The sequence below is a fragment of the Lepus europaeus genome, chromosome 6 (assembly GCF_033115175.1).
Source record: "Lepus europaeus isolate LE1 chromosome 6, mLepTim1.pri, whole genome shotgun sequence".
NCBI lineage: Eukaryota > Metazoa > Chordata > Mammalia > Lagomorpha > Leporidae > Lepus > Lepus europaeus.
In genome coordinates this window covers 13,368,801-13,396,337 of record NC_084832.1, presented here as the reverse complement: position 1 = coordinate 13,396,337, position 27,537 = coordinate 13,368,801, and the positions used below count along the sequence as shown (strand labels likewise).

The window sequence follows — 27,537 nt, the reverse complement described above, 5'->3', positions numbered from 1 at the left end:
TTATTAAATAAAAGTTTTTTAAAAATTTAAAAATTAGACTTCCATTGTACAACAGATCTCTAGAACTTCTCATTTTGAGTTTTTGTGTATATGGCAAAGCTCTTGAGTCTTTATAATATACCTGAAGATTTTTCCTTTTTAAAAATATTTATGTATTTTCATCTATTCGAAAGGCAGAACAACAGAAAGAGAGAGATGATTTGGTTCACTCTCCAAATGCCCACAGATCTGGGCCAGGCTGAATCTAGGAGCCAGGAACTCCCTCCAGGTCTCCCATGTGGGTAGCAGGGGCCCAAGCACTTGAACCATTATCTCCTGCCTCCAAAGATGCATTGGCAGGGAGCTGGATCGGAAGCAGAGTAGCTGGTACTTGAATCAGCACTCCAGTATGGGATGTGGGCATCCCAAGCAGTGGTTCAACCTGCTAAACCACAGTGCCTGCTCCAAGATGATTTTTATTTGGTATCACTTTTAAATAAGAGCTTGGATGCATTTAGATTATAGGTAAAAGGTTTTTCTTCATTAATTTAATATTGTTATTCTATTCTCTTATTGAACCTCCTGTGTCTTTTGTGAAATGTGATGTTGATCTTATTTCCTTTATAAGATTCTTTGCTTTTGGAGGCTTCTAGAATGTTCTTATGCATCTGTTCTTACCTTGTCACTGTCAAGTATCTGGGCATGGATTATCTTTACCTAAACTGTTTGGCGTCTAAGAGACCTTTGCTTGAAGTGTTTTTGTATGCGTTAAATGCCGTGTCATTTCTTTGCGCGTGTTTTCTCTGTTTCCTCCTGATTCAGCCTTTTATGCTGACTCTGGGAATCCTCAGTTTGTTATAACAAACTTACTGGTTTTTTTTTTTTCAGCTGTATTCATCCCACTTCTTATCTCATCTGTTGTGTTTTTTCATATTTAATACTTCCTTCCACATACTCTGATTTCATGTTTTTAATGTTTTCTCTTATTGCTTCCATTAGTATAGCTTTTAATATATTTTATAATTTGAGGTTCATTTGTTCTAAAAATTCGGCTTTCATTGGTAATATTGTTCAATTTTTTTCTCTCTTTTATTGTGATTGTGTTCCAAACATGTCTAATGATTTTTGGCCCCTGCACTTACGTTCCCCTGAAGGGTATTAAGCTCCTTTGCCCATGTCAGATCAGGTAAGGGTGTGGGAGAGATGGAGAACCTTTGTTACCCACTCCTGTGTGCTTGAGGTCCCAGGCTAGTGGGGGACTTACCTGCACACTCATTCAGAACAGCAGAGTGGATGCTTGGTGCAGCAGCTCAGACCCACCTGAGATGCTGGCCTCCCATCTGCAGTCCAGCTTCCTGCTGATGCACATCCTGGGAGACAGCAGGGGAGGGATGGCTCAGGTAGGTAGGTCTTTGCCACCTCCATGGGAGAGTTCCATTTGGACAGTGAACCACTGAATGGAAAATTTCTTTTTTTTTTATTTTTTATTTTTTTGACAGGCAGAGTGGACAGTGAGAGAGAGAGACAGAGAGAAAGGTCTTCCTTTTTGCCGTTGGTTCACCCTCCAATGGCCGCCGCGGCTGGCGTGCAGCGGCCGGCGCACCGCGCCGATCCGATGGCAGGAGCCAGGGGCTTTTCCTGGTCTCCCATGGGGTGCAGGGCCCAAGCACTTGGGCCATCCTCCACTGCACTCCCTGGCCACAGCAGAGAGCTGGCCTGGAAGAGGGGCAACCGGGGCAGAATTCAACGCCCCGACCGGGACTAGAACCTGGTGTGCCGGCACTGCAAGGCAGAGGATTAGCCTAGTGAGCCGCGGCACCGGCCTGAATGGAAAATTTCTATCTCTGTCTCTCTCTGCCTACCTTTCTAATTTTTTTTTTTTACAAAAGAAATATGCACTATTGAGAATGCTATCTCTTGTAGTGTGACTGTTGAGAGATCTCATGGAGATTTGGTTATTCATACTTTGGGATGGTTTATGATGAGCCATTCTGGAGTGGTTCCCTTTGGGTTGTGTACTTGGTATGGCCCTGTCGTTGAGGAAACTCTGATGTTTCTTTTCTTGACTTGTGACCATCTCCCCTTCCATTTTCTTGGTTTTCTCTTTCTGGAAACCCTTTGATCTGGAAGTTCTGCTTCTTGTATATGTCTAGATTTAATCTTGTTTTCCTCGTTTTCTTTTTCTTTGAATTTTACTCTCCTTGCTAAGTGATTTCCTAAGTTCTTTCACCTCTTCTAGTTAATATTTTTTTTAAAATAAACATTTATTGCATAACAACATATGCATGGAAAAGGTACATGCCCTGAGCACAGAGCTCATCAAACTTCAGCAGAGTCCAGGTAAGGGAATGGACCAGTGACCAACCCTGTACTTCCTGCTTCGACTGCCTCCCAGTCGCTGCTCTCTCCCAAAAGTCTACATTGTCTTAAAATTAAAAAAAAAAAAAAAAGATTTATTTATTTATTTGAAAGTCAGAGCTACAGCAAGAGAGGAAATGACAGAGAGAGAGATCTTCCCTCCACTGGTTCACTCCCCAAATGGCTGCAAATGCTGGGGCTGGGCCAGGCCAAAGCCAGTAGCCAGCAGCTTCTTCCATGTTTCCCATGAGGGTCCAGGGACCCAAGCACTTGGGCCATCTTATTACTTCTTCCAGGCCATTAGCAAGGAGCTGGATTGGAAGTGGAGCAGCTGGGACTTGAACCAGTGCTCATATGGGATGCCAGCGTCACAGTAGCGACTTTACCCTCTGCACCACACTGCTGGCCTCTACACTGACTTTTAACAGCTAGGTTTAGTTTTGTCTATTTTTAAACTTTGTATAAATATAGAACTACTCTACATAGTTCTTTCTTTCAATATAATGTTCATGTTCATCTGTGTTGCTGCATGTGGTTATAATTCATTGTTTCTCATTAATGGTGTAGTATTTTGGTGAATGAATATACCATCAGTTGTTCAGTCTACTGTTAATGAACATTGAGACTGTTTATAATTTGGAGCTATTATGGACAGTGTTGCTGTGAATGTCCTTGAACTCGTCTTCTGTTGCGTATGTGGCCACCTCTTTGTTGGGCGTATACCTAGGAGCTGAAGGCTGAATCCTGGGGAACAGGAACGTTTGGCTTTAGAAGATACTGCTGGTTCCCTGGGGGCAGCTTCCTGCGGGTTCTGTCCCAGAGTCTTCATCAGCGTGTCGGCAGGGATGGGACTGAAGACCCACTTCCAGAATGGCTCTCGGGGAGCTGTGGGTGGAAGCTCCTGCTCCTCACCAGGGAGCTGCTTCAGTGTCTTCGTGAGTGACAGCGGCTTCCTCCCCCGAGTGATCCCACAGTGCTGGGACTCTTAATTTTAGTCATTCTATGGATGTATAGTGATACTGTGGTTTTCGCTCACATTTTCTTAATGACTAACAAGGCTGTGTATCTTTTCATCTATTGATTTATATATATGTATATATATATATATATTATATTTCTGCCATCTTATTTTTTAAAAGATTTATTTATTTGAAAGGCATAGAAACAGACAGACAGACAGACACATTAACTGGTTCATTCCCCAGATGCTTGCAATATCCAGGCCTGGGCCAGGCTGCAGCCAGGAACCTGGAATTCCATGCCAGTCTCCCAGGCACTTGGGACATCTTCCACTGCCTTCTCAGTGCATTAGCAGGGAGCTGGATCAGGTATGACACCTGGGACTCAGTTGTCACTGTGAAGTGGGGTGCGGCGGCATCATGTGGGGCAGCCTAACCTGCCGCACCACAGCAACCATCCCATCATCCCATATTTTAATTTTCAATAGTTCTTTTTTCATTTTATGAATACTCATTTTGGCATTCTGTTTTGTTTTGTGGGTACATTATTTTGTATCTCCCATGTTGTTAATATTCCCTCCATAAGGTTTTGATTTCTCTGCATAGTTCCTGTTTCTTTGGAGTTCCTTTCCACCCTTGGTTTTCTACTCTTGATGTTAGGAGTTTTCCTTAACTGTCTTGGATCCTTTGGCTGTCTATTTGCATTTCAGATCTGTAAAAGCTGTCTGTAGTCTGCACAAAGGTCGGATGACCATGGGCTTTCTCGTCGAGTTGCTAGGTTGGGATGGTGTCCTGGCGATGGCTGGTATCAGCATCTATAAATGCTGAAGCCTTTTCCCCTTGGGTTGGGCCAGTTCTCCATGGCCTGTTCTCAGGTCTGCTACCTGTAGGGCGTAGGTCTGGAGCCTTGACATTGAGTGTGTAAGCTGGTACTCAAGTATGCACAGCCTGTATCTGCATTCTCTCCCTGTGTGCGTGAGGGAGTGCCCCAGTTCCAGAACCTTCCATTTCACCATTTCTAGATAGTGCACCACGCCCCGCCTCTCATCTGCTGGGAGCAGGGAGGGAGGGGTGTTTTCCAGTACTAGCAGCCCACCTTGCTGCTGTCCCGGCACCAGCTGCGTGTTGCACAATTTGATTCTGACCCTGTCCACCTGGGGTTAGCTCAGATAGCACAAGTCAGAGGGCTCAGTCTCACAAGACTGGCCCCATTTCAGATGCTGCTCTCATTTCTCAGGCCACCTGTACTTCTGACTGACCGCCTGTAAGTTAGGGGTCCCCCCAGGCTTGAGCACTTGCTGGAAGAGTACAATGAACTCAGGTAGCCTTGCAGGCTTACTGGTTTGTTACGTGGTACTCAGTTCAGGGCAGCCCCGGGGCAAGGCTTGGGGGACCCGAGTGCACAGAGGTTGCTGCCAGCCCTCTGCGGGCGCAGCACCCTCCAGGCACCTCCATGAATTCCCCAGCCCAAAAGCCTCCCCTCATCGCTTCCTGGAGATGGGCAACTGCGGCTGACCGTGCCAGCTCTCGCATCACTTGGTGCTGCTGGTGACTGGCTCCATCTGAGGCCATCTGAGGCCATGTGGGGCGAGCACATTAGTGTAAGTTAGGATGTGGTCAGAATCGGGCTTCTTAGATTGAGTAATGGCGCTTCTGTGCCTCAGGAAATTCCAGGGTTTAAGGGGCTCTGCACCAGGAGTGTTAGAGGAGAGACAGACACACAATGGGGGGTGGGCTTCCATGTCCCCATTGCCTCGTCCAAGCCAGGGTGAGCCTCTGGGTTCTGCAGCCTCTGGGGAGGTGTGTGTTGGTTAGGTCGCTTCTTCAGTTTCACCGGTGCAGGTTTGGTGTTTGATGTCATCAGGTTTGCCATGTTCATTACCACTGTCCTTACGTTTTCCAGCTTAGAAAAGCTGTTATGGTTTTCACCTCATCTTTGTGGATTTATGCCTTTAAAAATCCTTTTAATGTCATTTTTGTGAGGTTTTAAGGGAAAAAAATGAGATAAATGCATATGCTGAATTTACCATCTTTACTGTTTGTAAGCATGTGTGAAAGTGAGATGTTTTCTTGGAATTGAGGCTGGCATTGTGGCGTAGCGGGTAAGGCCACCACCTGCAGTGCAGCATCCTACATGGGTGTCAGTTCTAGTCCCGGCTGCTCCACTTCTGATCTAGGTCTCTGCCATAGCCTGGGAAAGCAGTGGGAGATGGCCCAAGTCCTTGAGCCCCTGCACCCATGTGGGAGACTTAGAGGAAGCTCCTGGCTTCAGATAGGCCCAACTCTAGCCGTTGCGGCCATTTGGGAGTGAACCAGCAGATGGAAGACTTCTAGCCCTCTGTGCTTCTGCCTCTCTGTAACTCTACATTTCAAACAAATAAAATAAATCCTTAAAAAAAAGAATTCTTAGAATTGTGAAATAAAATTATTTTTCAATAAATTATACTAGGGTACCTCAGTATTCACAAACTTTATTTTTAAGATCATTTTATATTGCGCAGTACTCTTTCACTCAGAATATTCTTTGAATCTTTGTGCTATAATTGGCTTTTCCCATGGGCTATCTCCTGGGTCTCTTAGTATTTCAGTCAGTATTGTCTCCTCTCCACTGTCACCCAGTGCGACCAGTCATGAGCATCTCTTCAAGGCTCATCCCTTGTTTTTTGCAAAATGGTTCTTTTTTTTTTTTTTTTTTACTATTTTAGTTTATTTATTTGCCTTGTTTTGACTTGTTTCTCCCAGAAACCTTTTATTTAAGGAATATAAATGTCATGCATTTCATAAATACAACTTTAGGAATATAGTGATTCTTCCTACTGTACCCACCCTCCTACCAGCACTCCCACTCTTCTTCCTCCTCCCTCTCCTATTCCCATTCTTATTTTTTACTAAGATCTATTTTCAATTAACTTTATACATGTAAGATTAACTCTATACTAAGTAAAGGGATCAATGTATAGTATGAAAAGGAAAAAAAAAAACCTGTTCCTCAACAGTCAAGACAAGAGCCATTCAAGTCATTGCATGGGGGCCAGTGCTGTGCTGTAGTGGGTAAAGCCGCCACCTGCAGTGCTGGAATCCGATATGGGCACCAGTTCAAGTCTCGGCTGCTTCCCTTCCAATCCAGCTCTCTGCCATGGCCTAGGAAAGCAGCGGAAAATGGCCCAAGTCTTTGGGCCCCTGCACCCATGTTGGAGACCCAGATGAATCTCTAGGCTCCTGACCATTTGGAGAGTGAACCAGCAGATGGAATACCTCTCTCTGTGTGCCTCTGCCTCTCTCTGTCTTTCAAATAAAAGAAATAAATATTTTTTAAAAAAGTCATTGCATCTCAAAGTGTGATTTTCACTTCTATAGATTACCCTTTAGGTACTCTTATTACTGCAGATCAGTGAGAACATATGGTATTTGTCCTTTTAGGACTGGCTTATTTCACTAAGTATAATGTGTTGCAGCTGCATCCATTTTGTTGACAAATTGTGTTTCTGTTCTCTGTAGTCTGAGGGGCAGTAGTGATGACGGGTGCTTGCTTGGTCTCAGGATCCATCTGTGGGAACTTAGGATCCTCATTTCTGCAAATAGCCAGCAAGCGGCAGGTAAATGTCGTGGTAGACTCTATCGAGGGGCCGGTCCTGTTCTGACGAACAGACCGTGTGTCCGACAGACGTTGTGCTTGAGTTCGTCTTCTCATTCGCCGCCTCACACTGCACGGGACTAAGCTCTCCAGGCAAAACACAGATAACTCACCAGGCTCGGAAACAAGTGCTGCGGTGCCGCCGGCGTGGTTTTGTGGACAAGACTAGTGATTTAGACTTGTTTAAAACACTCGGCCATAAATGTCATGTGTGTTTGCTTCTAAACCGGGTGTCTCCATGTCCGACTTGCAGATGGACCACCGCGTTACCTGTGGTGGCAGAGTTGGTCCCAGGCCGTGGTGGTCCTGTGTCCACTGTGCTGAGAGCTTGGGCGCCTGGTGCCCGGAGCCCAGCCTGAGTGGAGAGCAGCACCTACCACATGCGCAGTCGTCTGAGGTCTACTCCACACCAGCCGCTGGAGTATTTTTAGGGGATGTGGATACCGTGGGCAAAGTCAGCGGTGGCAGTGAGCTTTTTAAAGTATGTACCTCTCTGGTTTTGAACTTGGGCTTAATCTTCAGTGTATAAGTCTTTATCGTAACTTGAAAGATGGTCAGTGTCTATGCCTCAGAAGAGAAGTGACAGTTCTCAGAATCAGGAGAGACACCGAGGTCTCTGGATTCCAAGTGATCGCATTCATGTGTTCAGAGGAACAGACTAGATGTGTTGCATTCATAGATATTTTCGGTATCTTTTCTCCTTTAATTCTATTTTTTTTTTAAACTAACTTGATATGGTCGTTTCATCTGTCTTACTAGTAGAAAACTAAGTCTTGGAGAGACTTAAGAAATCTGCCCAGGAGCACATCGCTTGCTGACGGGCTGGAATTGTAGCCCGAGGTCCCAGACCTCGCAGCCCTCAGGTGAGCAGGTTCACGGGTCCGGGTGCCTGTCAGTGTGCAGAGCCCCTGCTTCTGAGAAGTGACCACGATGACTGCTCAGCGAGTCACTCAGCACTCAGCCCACTGCTTCGTAGCCAAAGCCTTCGGATTCTGGGCGCTCTCGTCCCCTCTCCCTCTTCCCTCCTCTCTTCACTCCCTTCTTCCTCTTTCCCTTCCTCTTTCTCTACCTCTTCATCCTCTTTCCCCTTCCCACTTACCCCCTCCCCCGATCTCCTCCCAGCGATGCCTCCTGGTTGGGTTGGGCCTCCCAGAGATTTCAGTCAACAAATACTCCCTGCACCGGAGTACTGTGAGGAATGCAAAACCCGCTCCTCAGAGTCGCTGTGCAGTCAAAGCTGTGAGGCGAGCGCTGGCCACCTTCAGGGCCTCAGGGAAGCTTAAGTGTCACAGGTCACAGGGCACAGTTCCTTGTTTCTTTCTCATAGCACTTTAACCACCACAGAAATTAAATCACTTGGGAGGAGTGATTTGCTGTTTGCCACCTCTCTAGACACAAGCTTTATGGGAGCAGGAGCCCATCAGTGTCACCCACTAAGGGTTCTCCATGTCCTCATCCACTGGGGTGGCTGTAACAGAACACCGTAGGAGACAGAGATCAACATCAGTGCGCTGGCAGATTTCAGTGTTTGGTGAAGGCCTGCTTCCCACTTAACAGGCAGCCATGTCTTCCCTGTGGTCCTACGTGGCAGAAAGAATGAGATAGTTCTCTGGGGTCTTTTAGGAAACATTTATTTATTTGAAATGCGGGGGGTGGGGGTATCTTCCATCCACTGGTTTGCTCCCCAAATGCCTGCAACAGCTGAGGCTGAACCCGGTTGAAGCCGGGAACCTGGAACTCTGCTTGGATCTCCCACATGGGTGGCAGGGACCCAACTACTTGAGCTGTCATCTGCTCCTTCCCGGGGTGCACTTTAGCAGGTAGCCAAATTGAAAGCAGAGCTAGAACTGGAACCCAAGTACTGCGATAATGGAACGTAAGCAGCCCAAGCAGCATCTTATCCACTATGCTAAAAGGCCCTGCCTTGTATAATTTTTTAAGCTTATTTTTATTTATTTAACAAGCGGAATGACATGCAGAAGGAGAAACAGAGAAAAAAATCTTCCATCTGTTGGTGACCAGGATGATTGGGGTTGGGCCAGGTGAAAGCCAAGAGCCAGTAACTCCATTATGATCAGCCGCATAGGTGGCAGGAGTCCAAGTACTTGGGCCATCTTCCACTTCCTTCCCAGGCACGTTAGCAGAGAGCTGGATTGCAAGCAGAGCAGCTGAAGATGCCAGCATTACAGGCAAGGCTTAACCTGCTGCACCATAGTGCCGGCCCCTGGGGTCCCATTTATGAAGACACTAATCCCATTTCTGAGTATGGCACCCTCATGACTTAATCACCCCCAAACACCCTTACCTCTGAATACCTGCTGCCATGTTAGGATCTCACCCTGTGAATTTTGGGAGACCCAAACATCCAGTTGCTAGCACTTGGTTAGCCTAGTGACTCCACATAGTGGGCACATACATACGTTAGCTGGATTGAATTGATAGAGTAATAAATGAATGAGAAGGCATTGTTCTTTTGATTCCATTTCATCTTTTGTTTGATCTATTGCAGTAGCCTCCTAACTGTTCCATCGTTTGCACCACCCTGCACCCTTAATTTTATCTCCAAAGGATATCTAGCCTTACTTCCTCATATTTTGACAGACCGCCTGTGACTTTCTCCTGCTATTTTATAAAGTTTAACTTGTTAGGCACTCAGCATGGAGCTCCAACCAACCTTTCCCGCCCCGTTTTCTGTCTTCCCTCCTTTGTACTGTGCACACCAGCTAAATGGTGTCGCTCACCACTGCTGCTCGCTCCTGTGCCATTTCAGGTCTCTCTGGATCCATCTATGACGACAGTTTGGGCTGCAGCGTCCTTTCTCCCCTCTGCCTGGCACATGTCTGCTGAGCCAGCGAGGGGAGCTTCAGGGCTGCCTTTGGACAACTGCTCAGGGAATCTGCACCCCAGCCAGAGTCAGCCCCTCCTTCCTTTGCACTCGCAGGTGACTTTGCACTTGCAGGTGACGTGGAACCCTAGTTATCTGGGATGGAAATGATGTACCTGATTCACCACTCTCTCACCTTTGTAACTTCAGCAGCATGGAGTAGTGAAAAGAACGTTCTGTTCTCCGACACCAAAGCAAGCTGACTGTGATACAAACGTTAATCCGCCACATGTCGGTTGCTTCAGTTATTCTTTATTTTTTTATGATGTATTTATTTATACAAAAGGCAGAGTTACAAAGTAGGGGCGTGGGGAGATGGAGAAAGATCTCACACCTGCTGGTTCACTCCCCAGATGGCTACAACGGCCGGGGCTGGGCCAGGCTGAAGCCGGGGGACCAGGAGCTTCCTCCAGGTCTCCCTTGTTGGATGGCACTTGGGCCATCTTCTGCTGCTTCCCCAGGCCATTGGTAGCAAGCTGGATCAGAAGAGGAACAGCTGGGTCACTAGCTGGCACCCATATAGGATGCAGGCATTGCAGGCAGCGGCTTTACCTGCTGTGCCACAACGCCGGCCGCAGCTCCAGTTACTCTTTTGTACCAGTCACTGGTGCCACCTGTCTGTCTTTTCCCTTTTTCTTCCCTCTTTCCATCTCAAATCTGTTACTGGTGACAAAATTACAAAAATTGAATTTCAAGTATGAATTCAGTGATATATTTCAAGCACTGAAATGTTACACCTTTATAAAATCATTTCCAGGGTCTTACTCAGAGAGCTTGTGTAACCCATTCATTCTTGTAGTCTCAGAACATCTCATTTTCTTAACAAAAACAGTTCTCGACTTTCCAGTTCAGTTCAGTATTTGGGTGTCTGCTGCTGTGTGTGCAGCAGGCAGCCGGCACTCAGCACGTGTGCCCTTCGCTGTGCCACCGCCAGTCCTCAGGGTCACTGAGGAAACAGGCCCAGAAACCCTGAGCATCCCTTTCTGTAAGCTGGTGAACAAGACCACAGCGTCGCAAGAGAGGTAGCAGTCTGGGGAGTGGCGAGGAGGAGGTTGCTCGTCTGTGTCTTCAAGACCCGAGGACTGTTCCAGGTCAGAGTAGCACGCAGTGCTCCTTGCCTGCAGAGCTCGTTAGTTAACTGTGAAAAAGAGACTCGAGCTTTTAACACAGCGAGGTGTCTTCAGCAGTCTCAGTGGCTGCAGCGTCGTGAGGGGACAGATTTAATGCACCCTGCTCAAAAGGGTCTAGGCCGTCACCAGATGCTGACATGAAGCCACGCCATCAGTGGTTTCATTGAGTGAGGAAGACAACGTAGTTGATTTCCACTAGAGTTTTCTCAGCCTTGGCATTTTTGATTTTTTGGCTGCATAGTTCTTGGTCGTGAGGAGCTGTTCTGGGCACTGCAGATTTTTTAACAGCTTCCTTGGCCCCGCCCCTAGTCATGACGACTAAAAATGTCTCCAGATGTTGCCCAGTGACACTCTGAGGGCATAACCACCCCTGGTGGGGACTGGGACATGCCCGGTGCTGGGTGGTAAGGAACCCTGGGAAGAGTTGGCCCCATGCTCAAGGGGCTGGGGACTGTGAGGCTCTTGAGATCTGACAGGGAGAGTATTTCTAGTATGTGACTGAAATAGCTTTGGTTGGGCTGTTAGTAAAAATTTGTTTCAAAGAAGTTTAACATCTGTTTTCATTTCTGCTTTTCTAAGTTGCCTTGCTACTCAATTCCTTTATTTTAGCTGCCTTCCTCTTAGGACTTAAAATGTTTGAGTATGTCAAAATTTCCAGCCTGGTAGGAAATATGCTTGTTCAGACAGAAATAAAAATAATAACTCTTAGGACTGAGATGGAATGAGCAGCTTTATGCTAGTTAAGTCAGACCCAGGTGACAGCACAGGAGAGAGCGTGACCGTGAAGGGAGCTAGAAGTCTGGTTGTGTTCAACATTCACTTCCTGTTCTTGTTTATCATTGGAAAGTTGCACCTTAAGTAAGATTTTAGATTCAGATCATTGTATTTTTCTAAGAAGAAAATTCAAAATGCTAACTATGTCTTGGTAACCATAGCAAAATATTCAACACACACACAAATCTCATACCTCTCCCTTAAGATACCACTTATTTACTTGCCTAACATTTAATATTGGCTTTTCAGAGCTAAGATTCAGAGGGTAGCTTTGGTCTATGTTGTTTTCAGTTGTCATCCCAGCTGAAATGAGGACAGCTGTGGTTCATGGTGGGCACTTAATATTTGTTGTGTAAAGAAATAACCAGGACAAGAAGATGTTCATTAATATGTTGAGTATTTTGTACCCCAGAGTCTCCTATTGTAGATATTCCAGATTTAAATGAATATTTGCAACAGTGTTGCAAGAGTAAGTGAAGTATTGCTGTGTTCTATGTGAGAAAGCAGAGGTTCTCAGAATTGAGTCACTGGGTGACAGCTACTGGTGGCCAGTGAGCCTAAGTAGAAGTCGATGCCTGTCTGACTCCTAGCCCATAAGAGAAAATCTAAGAGAAAAATCGAGTTAGTGGTGATCTATTCACTATGCTAGAAATTAAAGTGTGTATTTACTTGTTAAATGGAGGTTTCCTGTGTGTATTTTCAACCACAGTGACACAAATGTTGGTTAAAGTAGATGTTAGTGTCCAGAGACAACCACTGTATGGCATTCAAATGCTGCTGCTAAAACGAGACTTGATGGCTAAGTGACACTCCCTTTGTTTGTTCCTTCAATTTAATTTAGCACACAGAGGAAACCTCCTGTTTCTCTTCAGTGGCTTTTCAGTACTGCCACTAGGGTTTATACATATTAACATTTTAATGTGGTTTCAGGCTTACAAGAAAGTTGCAAGAAAAAGACAAAGAACTCCCTTGTATCCTAAACCCAGATGCCCCAATTATGAACATTTCTACATTTGCTTTATCATTTTCTATCTATCTATCTATCTATCTATCTATCTATCTATCTATATACATGGTGTTTTCTCTGAATCATTTGAGAACACGTTGTAAATATAATGTCTTTTTACTCAGTATACTTATATCAGTATGCATGCCGTTATTCATATTTGGTAATTGTCCAACTAATGGCCTTTCTAACAAAAATGAGTAAAAACTTTTTAGTTTGGTCCAGTCCAGTAGTAACATCTTTCATTAGTTGTTGTGTTCTCTTACTGTGTAACCTGAGATGTCCCCACCCTGCCTTTGGTGTTTCTGAAGAGTCTGAGCCAGATACTTTATAGAAGGGGGCACTTGCTTCGATGCTGTATACAGTTAAGTCAAGGGTGAAGCAGTAAATAAAAAATACTTTGTTCCCTTTATTTCTTTTGATATAACATTTTAAAGCATTTAATTTTAAAAAATTTTAGTCACAAAAGCAGAGAGAATAATAGATGTGCCTTAGGACCAGATCAACAGTTAACATTCTGTTCCCCAGCATTTTTAGTTGAAATGTTCTGAGGCAGTTTCTAGACATACTTCATTCCATATTTCAGTAAGCTATAAAACAACATTTCTTATATGAGTATCATATTGCCTTACCTAAAACTTATTTATAATTCTTTAATATTATATACTATGAAACTGTACTCACATTTCTCCTGTTACCTTGAAAATGCCTTTTTACATTTGGTTTTGCATTGAATTGTGACATCTGTGCAGCAGTAGTGGCGACAGCTGTAGCTTCGTCTTCTTGTTCTTCTTATTAGATGTTCCTTCCACCCTTTTGGAAGAGTGTTTTACTAAGTTCGTAGAACGGCTACATTAGATTGAGCAAGGCAGTGCTTTGTCAACCAGGCTTCTCCCAGTGTGCGTGCCCCTCAGGCAGAGGTGGGGGAGCTGAGTGCTCCGCCTGTCAATGCCCTTGCATCCAGAGTTCTGGATGTGACTTAGGCTCCACCAATCAGAAGCCCGTGCGTGGGTCTTGGATGGAGTCTGAGTAGAGCCAAGCTGGTGCTGTGTGAGATTCCTCTCTCTGCTGCTGCAGTTCTGCAGGCCTTCAGGGCTCCGGGCCTCTCAGTTCCTCGTCCCCACGCTCTGCTGAGATGGTTTCCTGTGGAGCTCACGCCTGGTGTCAGGACTTCAATATTAGGACTTCTTGGTAGACCAGTCTTGGGTGTTGGTCTAGGAGCCTTGCTCCTGCAGGCACAACCTGGATCTGTGCTCATCTTTTTCTGCCCAAAATAGCTTGAGAGGTTTCTGTTACCTGTAAGTGAACCTTGGCCGACAGAACTGATAATCAGAAGAATGTAACTTTTATATTTGACTTCACATGTGTGTATATGGAGCAGTATTCCAGGATCTGAAGCATTTGAACTGGGACATGGTTTTCATTGCAGTCCTTGTCAGTAGATCACTTTCCTCAGAGAGCCTTGAGTGTGCGTGTTTATGAAACTCCGCTGATGAACTCTGGGTTATAACCGTTCTTTGCTGGTGATTGTCACCATCATCCACCTTCTTCAAGGTTTCCTGAAGGCCCCATTGAGACTCCCTTCACATGTGATCTTGAGACAGGGAGATGGCCGCTCTGTGTCCTGTTCTCATATGATTGGGTTGCCACAGTTAACTGACTAGTGATAGAGACTAGTGGCCCCTTCTGTCTTCCAGTTCTTTCTGAATCCTGTCCTGAATTTCTGCCGCACTCCAAAGTAATCAGAGTTTGGGGATGAGTTACAGACTATGCTTATCAAAAAAATGTATTATAGAAAGTATCAAACATATACAAACACAGAAGGAATAGTGTAACTACTACCATGTACCCATCACTGGGTCAGCATTTTGTCCAAAAAACAAACTTCAAATAATTTGACAGCCGAGCCCCTAGTGAGACACTTTCCTATACTTTTCCTTTTACTGTTTGCTTTCTAAATTCTGCATGACCAAGGCTTACAATATCTGGTAACTTTGCACCTCTCTCCACCGGATTACTCCTTAAATGGCTGCAGCAGCCCTAGCTGGGCCAGGTGGAAGCCAAACCTGGAACTCTATCTGGGTTTCCCATGTGGGCTACAGGGGCTCATATATTTGGGCCATCCTGCACTGCCTTCCCAGGCATATTAGCAGGGAGTTGGATTGGAAGCAGAGCAACTGGGACTTGAACCAGTGCTCTGATGAGGGATGCTGGAATGCCAGCATTGCAGGTGGCGGCTTCTCACCCTGTGCCACAACGCTGGCCCCAGGACTGCTCCCATTTCTTGTCATGGGGGTGACAGGTGTGCGGGCTTGATGTCTTCCTCTTCCCGGTGCTCTTTAAACAGAACCATTAACATTCAGTTCATGATGTTGTCCTTGGTTCCTTACAATAGGAAAAAGTGGGCAGTAATGCATAAAGTGCAAATATGTTCATTATTGTCTTGGATAATAATACCTGACAGGCCAGGACATGATAATATAGTTTAAAAACAAACAAACAAACCTGAGTACAGATAGGAATCCTGTGTTTTCACTGTATATCAAAAGAAAAGCAGATGCTTCACTCTTTGACTTGAGGGGAAATTTGTGGAACTGCTGCTCTCAAGCTCTAAGAACCTCACCAGTGTGTTACTTTCTTAGAGTAGAATGCAGACCTTCTGTAGCCTCTGTGTAGTTTCATTCTGACCTACCTTTTTCTTCTCAAAGCCTGCATGGGAAAAGTCATTCGTACAGGATAGGGAAACTAGAAATAAATGTTCTCACACTCCAAGAAAACTGACAAAGGACAATGAAAACGCATCTGAGTTCTTGTCGGGGATCACTTGTGGCAGAGCCCGTGTGGGACGGAAGGGGCTGGGGCTCCTGCCCTCTGGTGGCTTGCAGTTGAGTCACATAGATGTGAGCATGGTTAACAATGAGAAGTGACACAGTTGGTGTGCAAATAAAGAGACAGGGATGGCCCTCAAACATTTTTTAGTGTTTGGTTTTTTTTTATTCATTTGAAAAGCAGGGTGACAGAGATAGAGAGAGATCTCCCATCTGCTGGTTGACTCCCCAAATGCTTGCAACAGCCAGGGCTGGGTCAGGCTGAAGCCAAGAGCCTGGGATTCCATCAGGTCTCCCACATGGGTGGCAGGGGCCCAAGCACTGAAGCCATCATCTGCTGTTTCCTAGGATGCATTAGTAGGGAGCTAGATTGGAAGCAGAACAGCCAGGACTCAAGCCAGCACTCTGATAATATGGTGTGCACATCACAAGTGGCAGTTTAACTGCTGTGCCACAAGGCCCGTCCTGGTCTTTAAAATTTTAATTGAACAAAAACCAAATCGTGTATTATTTTTCTCATGTATGTTACCCTCTTGCACAGTTTTCTTTTTTATAACATAGCTTTTATGTTGTTAATTTATTTTCATTTTGAAAGGCAGAGAGACAGAGATAGGGGGAAATCAGAGAAAGAGATCCCATCTGCTGGTTCTCTCCCCAGATGCCATCAATAGCCAGGGTATGGCTAGGCCAAAGCCTGGCAGGAGCTCAGAACTCAATTCAGGTCTCCCATACAGGTGGCGGGATCCACACACTTGATCTATAATCTGCTGCTTCCCAGGGTATGTATGAGCAGGAAACTGGATTGAAATCGGGGTAGGCCAGACTCAAATCAGGCACTCTGATATGGGGTGCGGGTGCCCCAAATGACTGCTCAACTGCTGTGGTGAACACCACTCCACAGTTACTTCCTTCGACCAACTAGAACATTGCAGAGGTTTCTGTAAGTCTGAATATGCATCATGAGAGATAAATAAGTAGAAGTAGTCATGCATTGCTTTTTCATTTGGAAGGAACTGGAAAAGCAAGTGATATTCATATTATCAGCAGAAAACTTCCCTTTTTAGAAAAGAAATCCAGACTGATTGAAATGACATTCTAGTTCTTGATATATATGTTCCATATATCCCATGATAAATATTTTAATGTTGAGCATGTATTAGTATCTCTTGCTGCCTAACAGATTATGATATGCAATAATATAAACTACATATCCACCAGACTTTAATAATGCAGATCATATGGTATCCTCAGGTAACACCCGATGGCCTGTAGGCAATACACGTTTTTTCAGCATCATCAGTGTTCAAGGTGCTGTGGTCAGAGCTGCTGAGAGTAGAATAGGAAGCTGTAGAAGTCGGTGTCTCTGCCCCAGTGGAGTTTGTGTTTTAGTTGTGGGAGACAAGAATAATGCGCATTAAATAACACACCATGGGCTATATAATGGCTGATGAAGAACTTACATATTATCTGGCTCTGATTTCACTGACAAGAAGACTGAGGTCTAGGAAGGCTCAAAGACTGGACAGTGAGATGGAGCTGGTTAGCATTCAAACCAGAAGCTGCCAGCAGGGCTTATGCCTCCTTTTTGTAGGATAATATATGTGTGAGTTAAAAGTACGTGGCATAGACTGCAAGAGCCAGCTCCATTGAGGAAAGAAAGGTGGTAGCTTCTCATCCCCAAAGAAGAATTAGAGGTGGAGGCAGATTACGTGGGGGAAGCAGATTAATCTAACCAGTGAGAACCAAGTGTTTGTTCTGTTCAAGGGATGGAGACAAAACCAGCCAGACTAACTCAAAAGGCACATATTGGGCAATGCAGGGACTTGAAAGTGCAGGAGAGGAAGTTGAACTTGGTGTGGTAGACCGCGGGGAACTGTTCTCTGTCCTTGTGCATGAAATGACAGAATGAAAGTGGGATTAAGGAAGATGCATTGATTCCCAGGAGAACTGGATAGTGTCTGCGTTTGGCTTTTCTCACTCACTGTGCACTGGTTTTTTCACTCCAGCTAGGTCAAACACATGCTAGCTTACATTGGCAGCCGCAGATGCAGCCTGGAATCCCTGCAGCTTGCTCCATAAATGTGCCTCTCGATTGCTGCTTGTCCAACGTAGGAGGGTGGGGCACAGGGCTGGGAGTTCTGCACGAGCTCATTCAGGATCCCTCCGTCAAAACAATCTACGGTCACTGTGGCAGGAGAAAAGAGCCAGATGGGACGTCTGTCGTTGCTCTCCAATGGCTTCAGCCTTGAAGTGACTTTTGTCAATCCCCCCCACCACCATCACCACCACACACAAACTCATTGGCCAGAAGTAGTCGTATTCCCCCCACCCCCAGGAAACCCAAGGATATTTGGCGAGCAGTAAGTAGCTCTTTGAGGGTGCTCTGAGAGGGGCATATATTTCCACTTGCTTGAGAGAGAAAATATGGCGATGAAGAGTACTGACCCTGGAGTAACTGCCAGAGTCCAGAGCCCAGCCCCTTCACTGAGCTCGCTGTGTGACCTTGCGCAGGCTGCTCAGCCTTACTGGACCACAGTTTTATGGTCTGTGAAATGGGAAAAGCCTCACAGAATTATGGTGAAGCGGAAATGAGCTTAAGTGTGTGTGATGTGTTTAGAGTGCTATGTTTCGTGATTGTTTGTATTTATTATTGCTGTTGATCATTTTTTTAAATATTTATTTGTTTGAGAGGCAGAGTTACAGAGAGAGAGACAGAGACAGAGAGACGGAGAGAGAGAGAGATCTTCCATCCGCTGGTTCACTCCCCAGTTGGCTGCAATGGCCGGAGCCAAGCCAATCCAAAGCCAGAAGCCGGGAGCTTCTTCCGGGTCTCCCACATGGGTACAGTGGTCCAAGCACTTGGGCCATCTTCTGCTTTCCAAGGCCATCAACAGGAGCTGGATCCCAAGAGGAGCAACCGGGACTTGAATTGACGTCCATATGGGATGCCAGTGCCACAGGCAGATGCTTAACCTAGTACATCACGGTACCAACCCCTGTTGTTACTGATTGTATCTGCTGGCTTCCAGTATAGCATCCTAAAGGAAGGCAAAAATTTCTGCTTCTAGTTGAGGGGCCCAGAGAGAGAGGGGTTATAAGTGATTTAGGTGAGTGATACCGGTGTCTGGACCAGGATGATGATCCTGGGTATGAAAAGATGAGTAAGAGAGCGTGCAGAGGAGACCCAGGCCAGGCTTTGCCACTGATGAAGGTTGTGGTTGAGAAGATGATGAGGTGTGGATGACTAAGAGAACGAAAGTGGAGTTTGCAGAGAGCTTTGGAGTCTGTGCAAGGAAGGATATAACCTGAGGTTCAGATGATGATGGAGAGAGTCCAAGGCAGAGGAGGCCCCAGGAAGTGGAGGAGTAGCATCCAGGCAAGAGGGGCAAACTGAAACCAGCTCTTGGTAAACTTAAATTTCAATAAATGCTAGTGTCTGAGTGTTCTGAGTCAGACCACAGACCCCAGGATCCAATGTTTTGGGTTAAATCCCAGCTCCAGGGACCAGCATTGTGGCACTATGGGTTAAGCCAGTGCTTGAGACACCAGCATCCCATATTAGAGCACTAATTTGAGCCCTGGCTGTTCCACTTGTGATCCAGCATTCTGCTAATGAACCTGGGAAGGCAGCGGATGATCTCCAAATACTTGGGCCCTTGCCACCCACACGGGAGACCAGAATGAAGTTCCTGACTCCTGGCTTCAGCCTGGTCTAGTCCTGGCTTTTGCAGCCTCTTGGGGGGAGTGAACCAGCACAAGCAGCTGGAATAAATTTCTCTCTCTCTCTCTCTATCTCTCTCTCTGTCTCCCCTTCTTTTTCACTCTCCCTTTCGCATAAATAAATCTTCAAAAAAAAAAAAAAACCAACTTCGTTACACATGAGTTTAGTATTTCATTTCACTGGGAAATCAGATACTCCAGTAGGGCTTTAGAACAGTGTGGGTAATGGTACAGAACACGTGCTGTTCAGCTAAATGGGCATTTGAGAACTTCCCACGTTGCAGGCTCTGTGCCAGGCTGTGCCTATATAATAGGCAAGGTCCTTGCTATGTAGCTCACAGCCTAGCTCAGTCTGTAATCTACCTATCAGTTGGGTTATTTAATTTGTTTAAGGAGTATATAGTCTGCTGTATAGAGTGACATAGTTAGGCCAGCTCACACTTTTTCAGGGTCCACATGATTCTGCTCTGTCTTCTTTATGGTGAGGAATCAGCGTTAGAATTACACTCCTGACACTGCCTCTGGTTTACCAGTTACCTTTCCTGGAGTGAACATTTCTTTAAAAAGCATGGAGCATGGCCGGCACTGTGGCTCACTTGGCTAATCCTCCGCCTGCAGCGTCAGCACCCTGAGTTCTAGTCCCAGTTGGGGCACCGGATTCTGTCCCGGTTGCTCCTCTTCCAGTCCAGCTCTCTGCTGTGGCCTGGCAGTGCAGTGGAGGATGGCCCAAGTGCTTGGGCCCTGTACCCACATGGAAGACCAGGAGGAAGCACCTGGCTTTTGGCTTTGGATCGGCACAGCACGCCGGCCATAGTGACCATTTTTGGGGGTGAACCAACGGAAGGAAGACCTTTCTCTCTGTCTCTCTGTCCCTGTCTAACTCTGCCTGTCCAAAAAAAAAAAAAAAACAAAAAAACAAAAAAACAAAAAAAAAACATGGAGCATACCATCTGCTCATTGTGGAAGGAAAACATTCTGGGCGGTGTGGTGGTGTGGACAAACCCGGAGCTCTTCAAGTACATGTGCTGCCATTTGCCACAGCGGACCTTTGTGCTGCCCAAGCTGATCTACACCGCCGCTGGACAGCCAGGGCTTTCTCACACGTTTCAGCTAAACGGCTTTGCTTTCAGAGAGTTTTTAAGTAAGCAGGTGATCCTTTCAGAAATAAAATGAAAGAATAAAAGAGAGAAATATGGCTGTTTTCCTTAAGGATCTTCCTTGGGTGATTGTTCTAGCTCTCTGTTACTATTTAGCACGTAGGAAACCCTTACGGGGCTCGATTTTCACACAGTGCGTTACGTATGAGATCAGCTCCTTTATTCTGTGACTATGACAGCAGTTACTCAGCACCGTCTCTGTTGCCCACATTCCCCTACTGCTGAGAGGAATGCACTAGGAATAAAACTAACTACAAGACAGTGGGAGGCACCCAAAGGCCATCTTTGGACAGTGGTGTGATGAATGGAACGGGCAGTCAGAGCCTTCTGAAGGAGAGAGAATAGCTGAGATTTGAGAACAGACTTTGAAAAGGAAAAAAATAAAAAGAGTCATTGAAGAAAGGTTTACCTTTCACTAGTATGGGTTTTTATATAGATTGATGGCATAGGACTGGGAGAAGGCAGAAAACTAAATGGGTAAAAGAACAGGTTATTTCTTTGTAAACAGCTGAGGGTGTTCACCTTCTTGTTGGAAGGAACTGGCCCTCATGAGCACTCCGTCTTCTGCTGTGGATGGCATGTCGGCTCGTACATTCCAGTCTGTGCTCTCCTGTAGTCGTGCAACTAGGGCACCATAAAGAGAATCTGAAATTAAGGAAACTTTGCTTCTGGCTTTTCTTAGGAGGCTTCACAATGGTTTCTCCGCAGAGATCCACCTCTAATGACTACCTAAGTGCCACCTCCTTGCATTAAGTTCAGTGTTTTTCCTTTCTTCTTTACACCAGAAATTTTGTAGACGGAGGGAAGGAAATGCACTAGGGTTCTGACTTCTACCCACGTGATCTCACCTGGACTCTGTAGTGTTAAAAAACCAGTGCCTGTTTTTGTCAGTAGCTTCATAGTCAGATGGCTGTTTGTGAATTTAGGTAATGCAGACCTGAGAGTACCCAGTAAATGATTCTGCATCAACCATTAAGATTAATTTTCTTACAGGGTAAAAGTTGAAAATGAGTAAGAAAAGAATTTTAAATAAAATATCTTCAGGATATAAAGCCCAATAAAAATTTGAAGTGTGACTCATGGTACCTCATTCCATGTCTTTTTAAATCTTCCATTATCAAAATTGGTGTTACTGCCAACAGAGATACCATATTGGGGGTAATTTCAGGGGTTGGGCAAAACAAATTTGTACTGGCAGACAGATTGATTATATTTGCAAAGTTCATGCTTCTCACACTAAGATATTTATTTGAGCCAGTGTATATTGTTCTAAGGAATCCTGTGTACTCTTACATTTATAATTTTGCATTTTATTCCCTGTTATTTTATTTAGTCAAGCAGCAGCCATATCCCTCATAGCTCATAGCCCTTCCACCCTTTCCAGTAACCTACATTATTGACTCAAACTGTATCCGTATGATACAAGGCACTAACAACCCAAAATAAAGAAAAAATGACCTCCTAGAGACCCAAAAGAAACCCAAGCATCTGTGCATACTTTTTATTCCCATAAGAGTGTATCACATAGAACCCTCATCCCACAGTGGCTCCATTCAGAGTCTTTGTCATACTCGTGAGCAATGGTCCTTACACACTGCTGTCTGGGGGAAGCTCAGTGCTTTCCTGGCCTCATTTGCCATCAACAGGGATGACATAGCTGGTCAAAACATAGCTAGTTGTGTTCCTCTGAACTTCTGTCGAGAGCTGACAGCGAGCACTGAGAATCATATTCATCATCTTGTTCCATCCTGCTCTTTGTTCCAAAAGAGTTCTTTGCAGCAGAGTTATGACTGGGAACAAAACAAACACAACCAAAACAACTGGTGGTATTGAGGAGATAAAATCTGAAATTGAAAGAAACATGAATTTAAGAAATGTTACCAAAAATATGTTACAGTATTAACATTTTTACATCTGCAATGTACAATCTGATCAGTCTCTTTTCTTTTGCCAATTTATTGGCAGGAAATATTAATGATTGAATTTTTTTGTTAGCACAAAACTTTTCTTTTTACCGTGACAGTACGGTAGCACCTCCCTTTTGGCATCTGATTCATTTACAGATTAGAGCTTTGCATAATGTTCTCTTGAGCTGATAGATGCATATATATAAATGTACACACACATACATGTATGTGTGTGTAACAGTTTCACTTCCAAGTTGGAGGTGAGAAATAGTGCCCAGTGAAAAGAATTGGAAGGAATCCTTCTTGAGAGGTGAATGGTCATTTTGCTTCTCATGAAAAGTCCAGCAGAGTTCCTCGTGCAGTTTACCTTGCTATAAATCCGGAATGTAATCTTTTCTACTTGCCATTTGAAGACTTGGAATGTATCATCATCTGCGATTCTGTCATTTCACGAGAATTTTCATCAGGAGCTGACCTGACAGCACTGGAAATTGATACACTGACTTGACGTTTCAACATCTTCATAACCTTTCTCTTGTAACCTTTGCACGCAAAGAAATAGATAAAAGGGTCCATGCAGCAGTTGAAGTTCATCAGGCATACCGTAAAGTGCAGAGAAATCTGGAACGAGTGTCGTCGGCTGCAGTCCAGAGGCTCAGGCAGACGGAGCTTTGTAATCATGTGTTGAATGATTGCAACATGGTAAGGTGTGAAACACAGAACAAACACAACAATGATAAAGATAATCGTGTTGAGAGCCTTTTTGTTTACACCGGATTTCTCCGTTAGTGGGTTCTGCTTGGCAGTTTTAAAGAGTTTGCAGCAGATTTGGGAATAGCAGATAAGAATGATGACAAGCGGAAGCACATATCCTATGAAGCAAGCGCCCAGCAGGATCCAGGGGAGATACTTCATGTCCTCGAAGTTCGGATATTCCATGCATGTCGTCCTTTCAGGCTCCGCCTTTGACATGGGGTTGATGAGTAGTGGGAGGGTTTGAGCAAATACGAGAATCCAGACAAATACACAGACGGCTTTTGCGTGTTCAACTCTTTTCATCTTGTTGTAGCGTAGAGGGTGCACCACAGCGAAGAAGCGGTCAATGCTGAGGCAGGTCATGAAGTTCACACCCGCATAGGTGTTGATGTAAAATGCTAGAGCAGTGACCCGACACAGGGCGTCGCCGATTCGCCAGTCAAAGCCCAGTGCATAGTAGGCTATCCGCGTTGGCAAAGCAGTGGTAAAAAGTATATCAGAAATCACTAAATTTGTAGAATAGAGGGTAGTAGAGTTGATTTTTTTCCTGTTTTGAACAATGACGACCAAGGCCAACAAGTTTCCCACCAGCCCGATGACGAAGACCAGGCTGTAATGCAGAGGCATTAGCACCCTGGCTGTGCTGTGGTGAGCGTACAGGTCACAGTCATTGCTCTGGGCAGTTACAGAGAGCGTAGTAAAATTGTCCGCCATATTTATATCCAGTGGTGTGGTGGTTGAGATCTCTAGAAAATCCAAAAAGGGTCCATTTAAATAAAAACACATGGAATTCATAGCAATAGTTCACCCTCCGAAATTGCAAGATATGCATTAGGCTCAAGAACCTGTGAAAAATGGTATGTTACATGCACGCTAACAGGAAGATGAGAGAATGACATTCACATTTTTTCTCTCTCCATCTGATGGCTTTGGCAGAGGAAGCAGAGCCCTCCAACCAAGGCAGGTGCAGCTTTGTGAGGAACGGGAAAACACTGACTTTTTAGGAAGAAATTCCCCTTCCTTTTCTGAATCATTGTCTGGTTAAGAATACAATTGTGTAAAACACCCCACATTTTTGATGGCCGTTAGGCTTGGCTTTAAATTGAATTTCAGTTGGACTTTTTTTTTTTTTCTGTGTGTGTGTGTGTTTTTTCCAAGTGCATCTCACTGCCAGGAAATGAAATCAGTCATACATTTATGTAGTGAATATGAACTTACCACAGTGATCTGATTTGTGTTAACCTAAAAAGTCTGAGAAATAAGTTCAAGCCTTGTTAGGAACTGAAAGTTAGGTTTTCTTTAAAAAAGAAGAAGGAGAAGATGATGACAACAACCATGAGTAAAATGCCAAAAAAGAGGGAAGGGAGAGAGAAAAGAACTTAAGCTGCTTCAAGGGGCAGTTTTGTCATCCTGCAGGCTCTCCATGGCGCATTCTCCCCTTCCCTTGCACATAGTCACAGGCTTCACACCGGTGGTGTTTTGTGTCCTGTTTTATTTGCTGAACATCTTTCTGACTGTGTGATCCGTGTCTAAGTGTTGTATGGACATCTGATAGGTACTCTGTAGTACCAGCTTCTCCCTTGATGGGCATTTGGATTATTTCCAGTTCTTCCTTGTGATAAATAATCTAAATTGAAGAATTGTAAGCCCCTAAGTAAAGCTCCATATATGAAGGTAAACTTTGGTAACAGTGGGAAAACAGAGAAATAAATTCTGCGTGGTTGTTTTTAGAAGAAGAACTGAAATTTTCTCTGATAGGAATATCTGTGCATAAATCTCATCTGACAGTCACTAAGTCTGTAGAAAATTTCTACACAACTAGTGAAACTGCTCCCTGGTATTAAAGGAAAACAGCTCTAATTTTACCTCGACCTAAGCACTGATTTCATTTCCAGTCTCCTCCTTCGCCCCCTGTTTTGACTGAATCCCCCGTGTCAGAGAGGTGTGCCTGCAGGCACTGAGGGCTGTGGGGTCACTGTGCACTGATGGTGTGTATTGTGTGCGTTGCATGCAGGGCAGAGGGTAACCGTGACAGATCGGAAAGCCGAAGAGAGCAGAATGGAAATAGAACATTTCCTTATCCGGGAGGAAGCTGGGAAGGCAACAGGGTGGGAGTGTGGGGTGGGGGTGGGCAGAGAACAGGGTTGGTAAGTGGAAAATGGAGAGGATAGAAATGTGCCTCCACAGAAAAAGATGCCTGAACTCACCTGATTAAAGGAGAGCCCATCAGTTTCAATTTTTAAGAACCCAAATCTTTGCTGCTTAGAAGAGTTATAGCTTGAAGTGATTCAGAAAAATCGAAGAGAAAGGCACCAGGTAAACACAGGCAAATCCCAATCAGTGAAGGGGTAGAGCAGCGATATCAACAACAAACAAAAACCATATGAGGCAAACTCAGAAGGAGTAGGAGAGCCACTACCAAGTGAAACGGAGTGAGTAGTCCACGAAGAACAGAAATACAATGAGAACATGTGCTGAAGCAGTTAGCTGACCAAGCTTAAAGCAGAAATAGGCAAATTCACAAGCATGGGAGAATTCAACACCTTTTTACTGGAATGGACTGGCCACAAGAGAGATTAAAGACTCCGAAGATTTACCCAACTTGACTTAAAAGCTAGAAACCTATGAGTGTATCTACAGATTTGACTGTGCACTAGGTCAGGACTTTCAGAAAAATCATTATCAGGCAGAATACAGTGCCTGACTAAATAGCAAACCAGAGGTAAAAAGATAAGGGATAAGTTTGGAAAGTAAAAAATATATTTCTGGGGCCGGCATATTTCTAAAGAACTCTTGGTTTAAAGAAGACACCACAATGGAAATTTTGAAATACTTAGAACCAAGTGACACAAATACTGCCTGCCAGAACTGTGGGATAAAGCTAATGAGTTAATCCAAGATAGGTGCAAAACCTTAAAAATGCCTGTTAAAAAAATAAGATTGGGTCCAGCGCCATGGTGTAGTAGGCTAAGCCTCCACGTGTGGCACCGGCATTCCATATGGGCACCGGTTTGGTCCTGGTTACTCCACTTCCGATCCTGCTCCCTACTAATGAGTCTGGGAAAGCAGTAGAAGATGGCCCAAGTGCTTGGGCCCCCGCACCCATGTGAGAGACCCGAAAGAAGCTCCTGGCTACAGCCTGGCCCAGCCCCAGCCGTTGTGGCCATTTGAGGAGTAAACCAGAAGATGGAAGATTGAAGACCTTTCTCTCTGGCTCTCCTTCTTTCTCTAACTCTACCTCTCAAATAAGTAAATAAAATCTTTTAACAAAATAAGTAAAAGTAAAAGATTGAAAATAGCATTTAAATAATACAGCTCAAGGAGTTAGAAAACAACTCTTTGTGTCCAAAGAAAATAATAAAGATGACTGCAGAAATGAATGAAGTTGAAAACAAAATGAAGAACAATAAATATGACCTTCATATTTTGTAAGAAGAAAAATGCAGTGGTTCTTAAATAGGAATGCTTGGCAACTGCAGTGTGGAATAAACATGGAAAAAACTTGACCGTTTGGTCTCGACAGGCTTTGTGTGAGAAGCAACTTCTGAATGGCTGAGACCAGACACGAGAGAGGGAGCTTAGGAACAGTCATCAAACTTCCTAGCAACATTTTCCTAATTTCAACGAAAATGGGTTTTTTTTTTCCTAAAAATCTCAACAGACTTGTTTGAAGAATATTTCAAAGCAGGTTCCTGGGAAATGTCTTTAAAATACATAGCAGGAACAAAATGAACCCTGCTGTGCAGCCTGCAAACCCTCCGAGGAGTCTCTGTTACTGTAGAGGCTGGGAAGGCCCTGTGACAGCAGCTCTGAAGAGAAGGCGCCATTGTCACAGCTTGTCTGTGTGCACCTGACCACATCACGGAATTGAACATAGTGTCTAGGAGGGCCAGAGATGGCCACGGCTTCAGGGCCCTTCAAGTCCAGGAAGGTTTAACACAACGGCAATTATAGAGGGAAAATGTGCCCATGACAGGGGGCTGGTTAAATGTTGATGGGTTGATGGAGGAGGCTACAGGGGATCCTCTGCGGCCCTGAAAATGGCAACCTCGATGCCCATTGCCTGACAGGGAATTAAGTGAGGAGAGCAGATTGTGTGACACACATGCACTGAGAAGGATTCTGTCTGAATGTACATGCAAAAACCTAGTTTTATATAGGTAACTTTTGTGCTTTATCCATGTATTCTGAATTTTTAACTCTGAGCGTCAATTGACACCTCAATTAAGTAGGTACTCTTTTTGTAATGCGGGGGAAAACATTTTAATTCAAGCTCTTTCCAAAACCTCTTCATGTAATGTACCTTTCACAGCCTGCCGTTCAGTGCTCTTGGCTCGTATTTATGCTCGGATTTACTACGTGCCTACCTTTCTACCTTCGTATCACAGGGAAACCTGATGGCAGCCTGCCAGCTAAGTGTGGCTGAGCCCGACGGAACTGAGGGT

The 27,537-nt window shown here is 44.8% G+C and overlaps 2 protein-coding genes across 4 annotated transcripts in view; one reads left to right on the top strand and one right to left on the bottom strand.

Annotated features, from left to right (window-relative positions):
• UBAC2 (UBA domain containing 2) overlaps nt 1-27,537 on the top strand; it is a 273,943-nt gene that overhangs the window by 159,761 nt on the left and 86,645 nt on the right. The window lies entirely within an intron of this gene.
• On the bottom strand, nt 22,173-23,812 carry LOC133762257 (G-protein coupled receptor 183). The gene has a single exon (XM_062195268.1). The coding sequence runs from the start codon at nt 23,804-23,806 to the stop codon at nt 22,733-22,735; it is 1,074 nt and encodes a 357-aa protein (XP_062051252.1). The 5' UTR covers nt 23,807-23,812; the 3' UTR covers nt 22,173-22,732.

Coding starts and splice junctions, on each gene's coding strand:
- LOC133762257 (XM_062195268.1), bottom strand. CDS start 23,806: ATGGCGGACAATTTTACTACGCTCTCTGTAACTGCCCAGAGCAATGAC.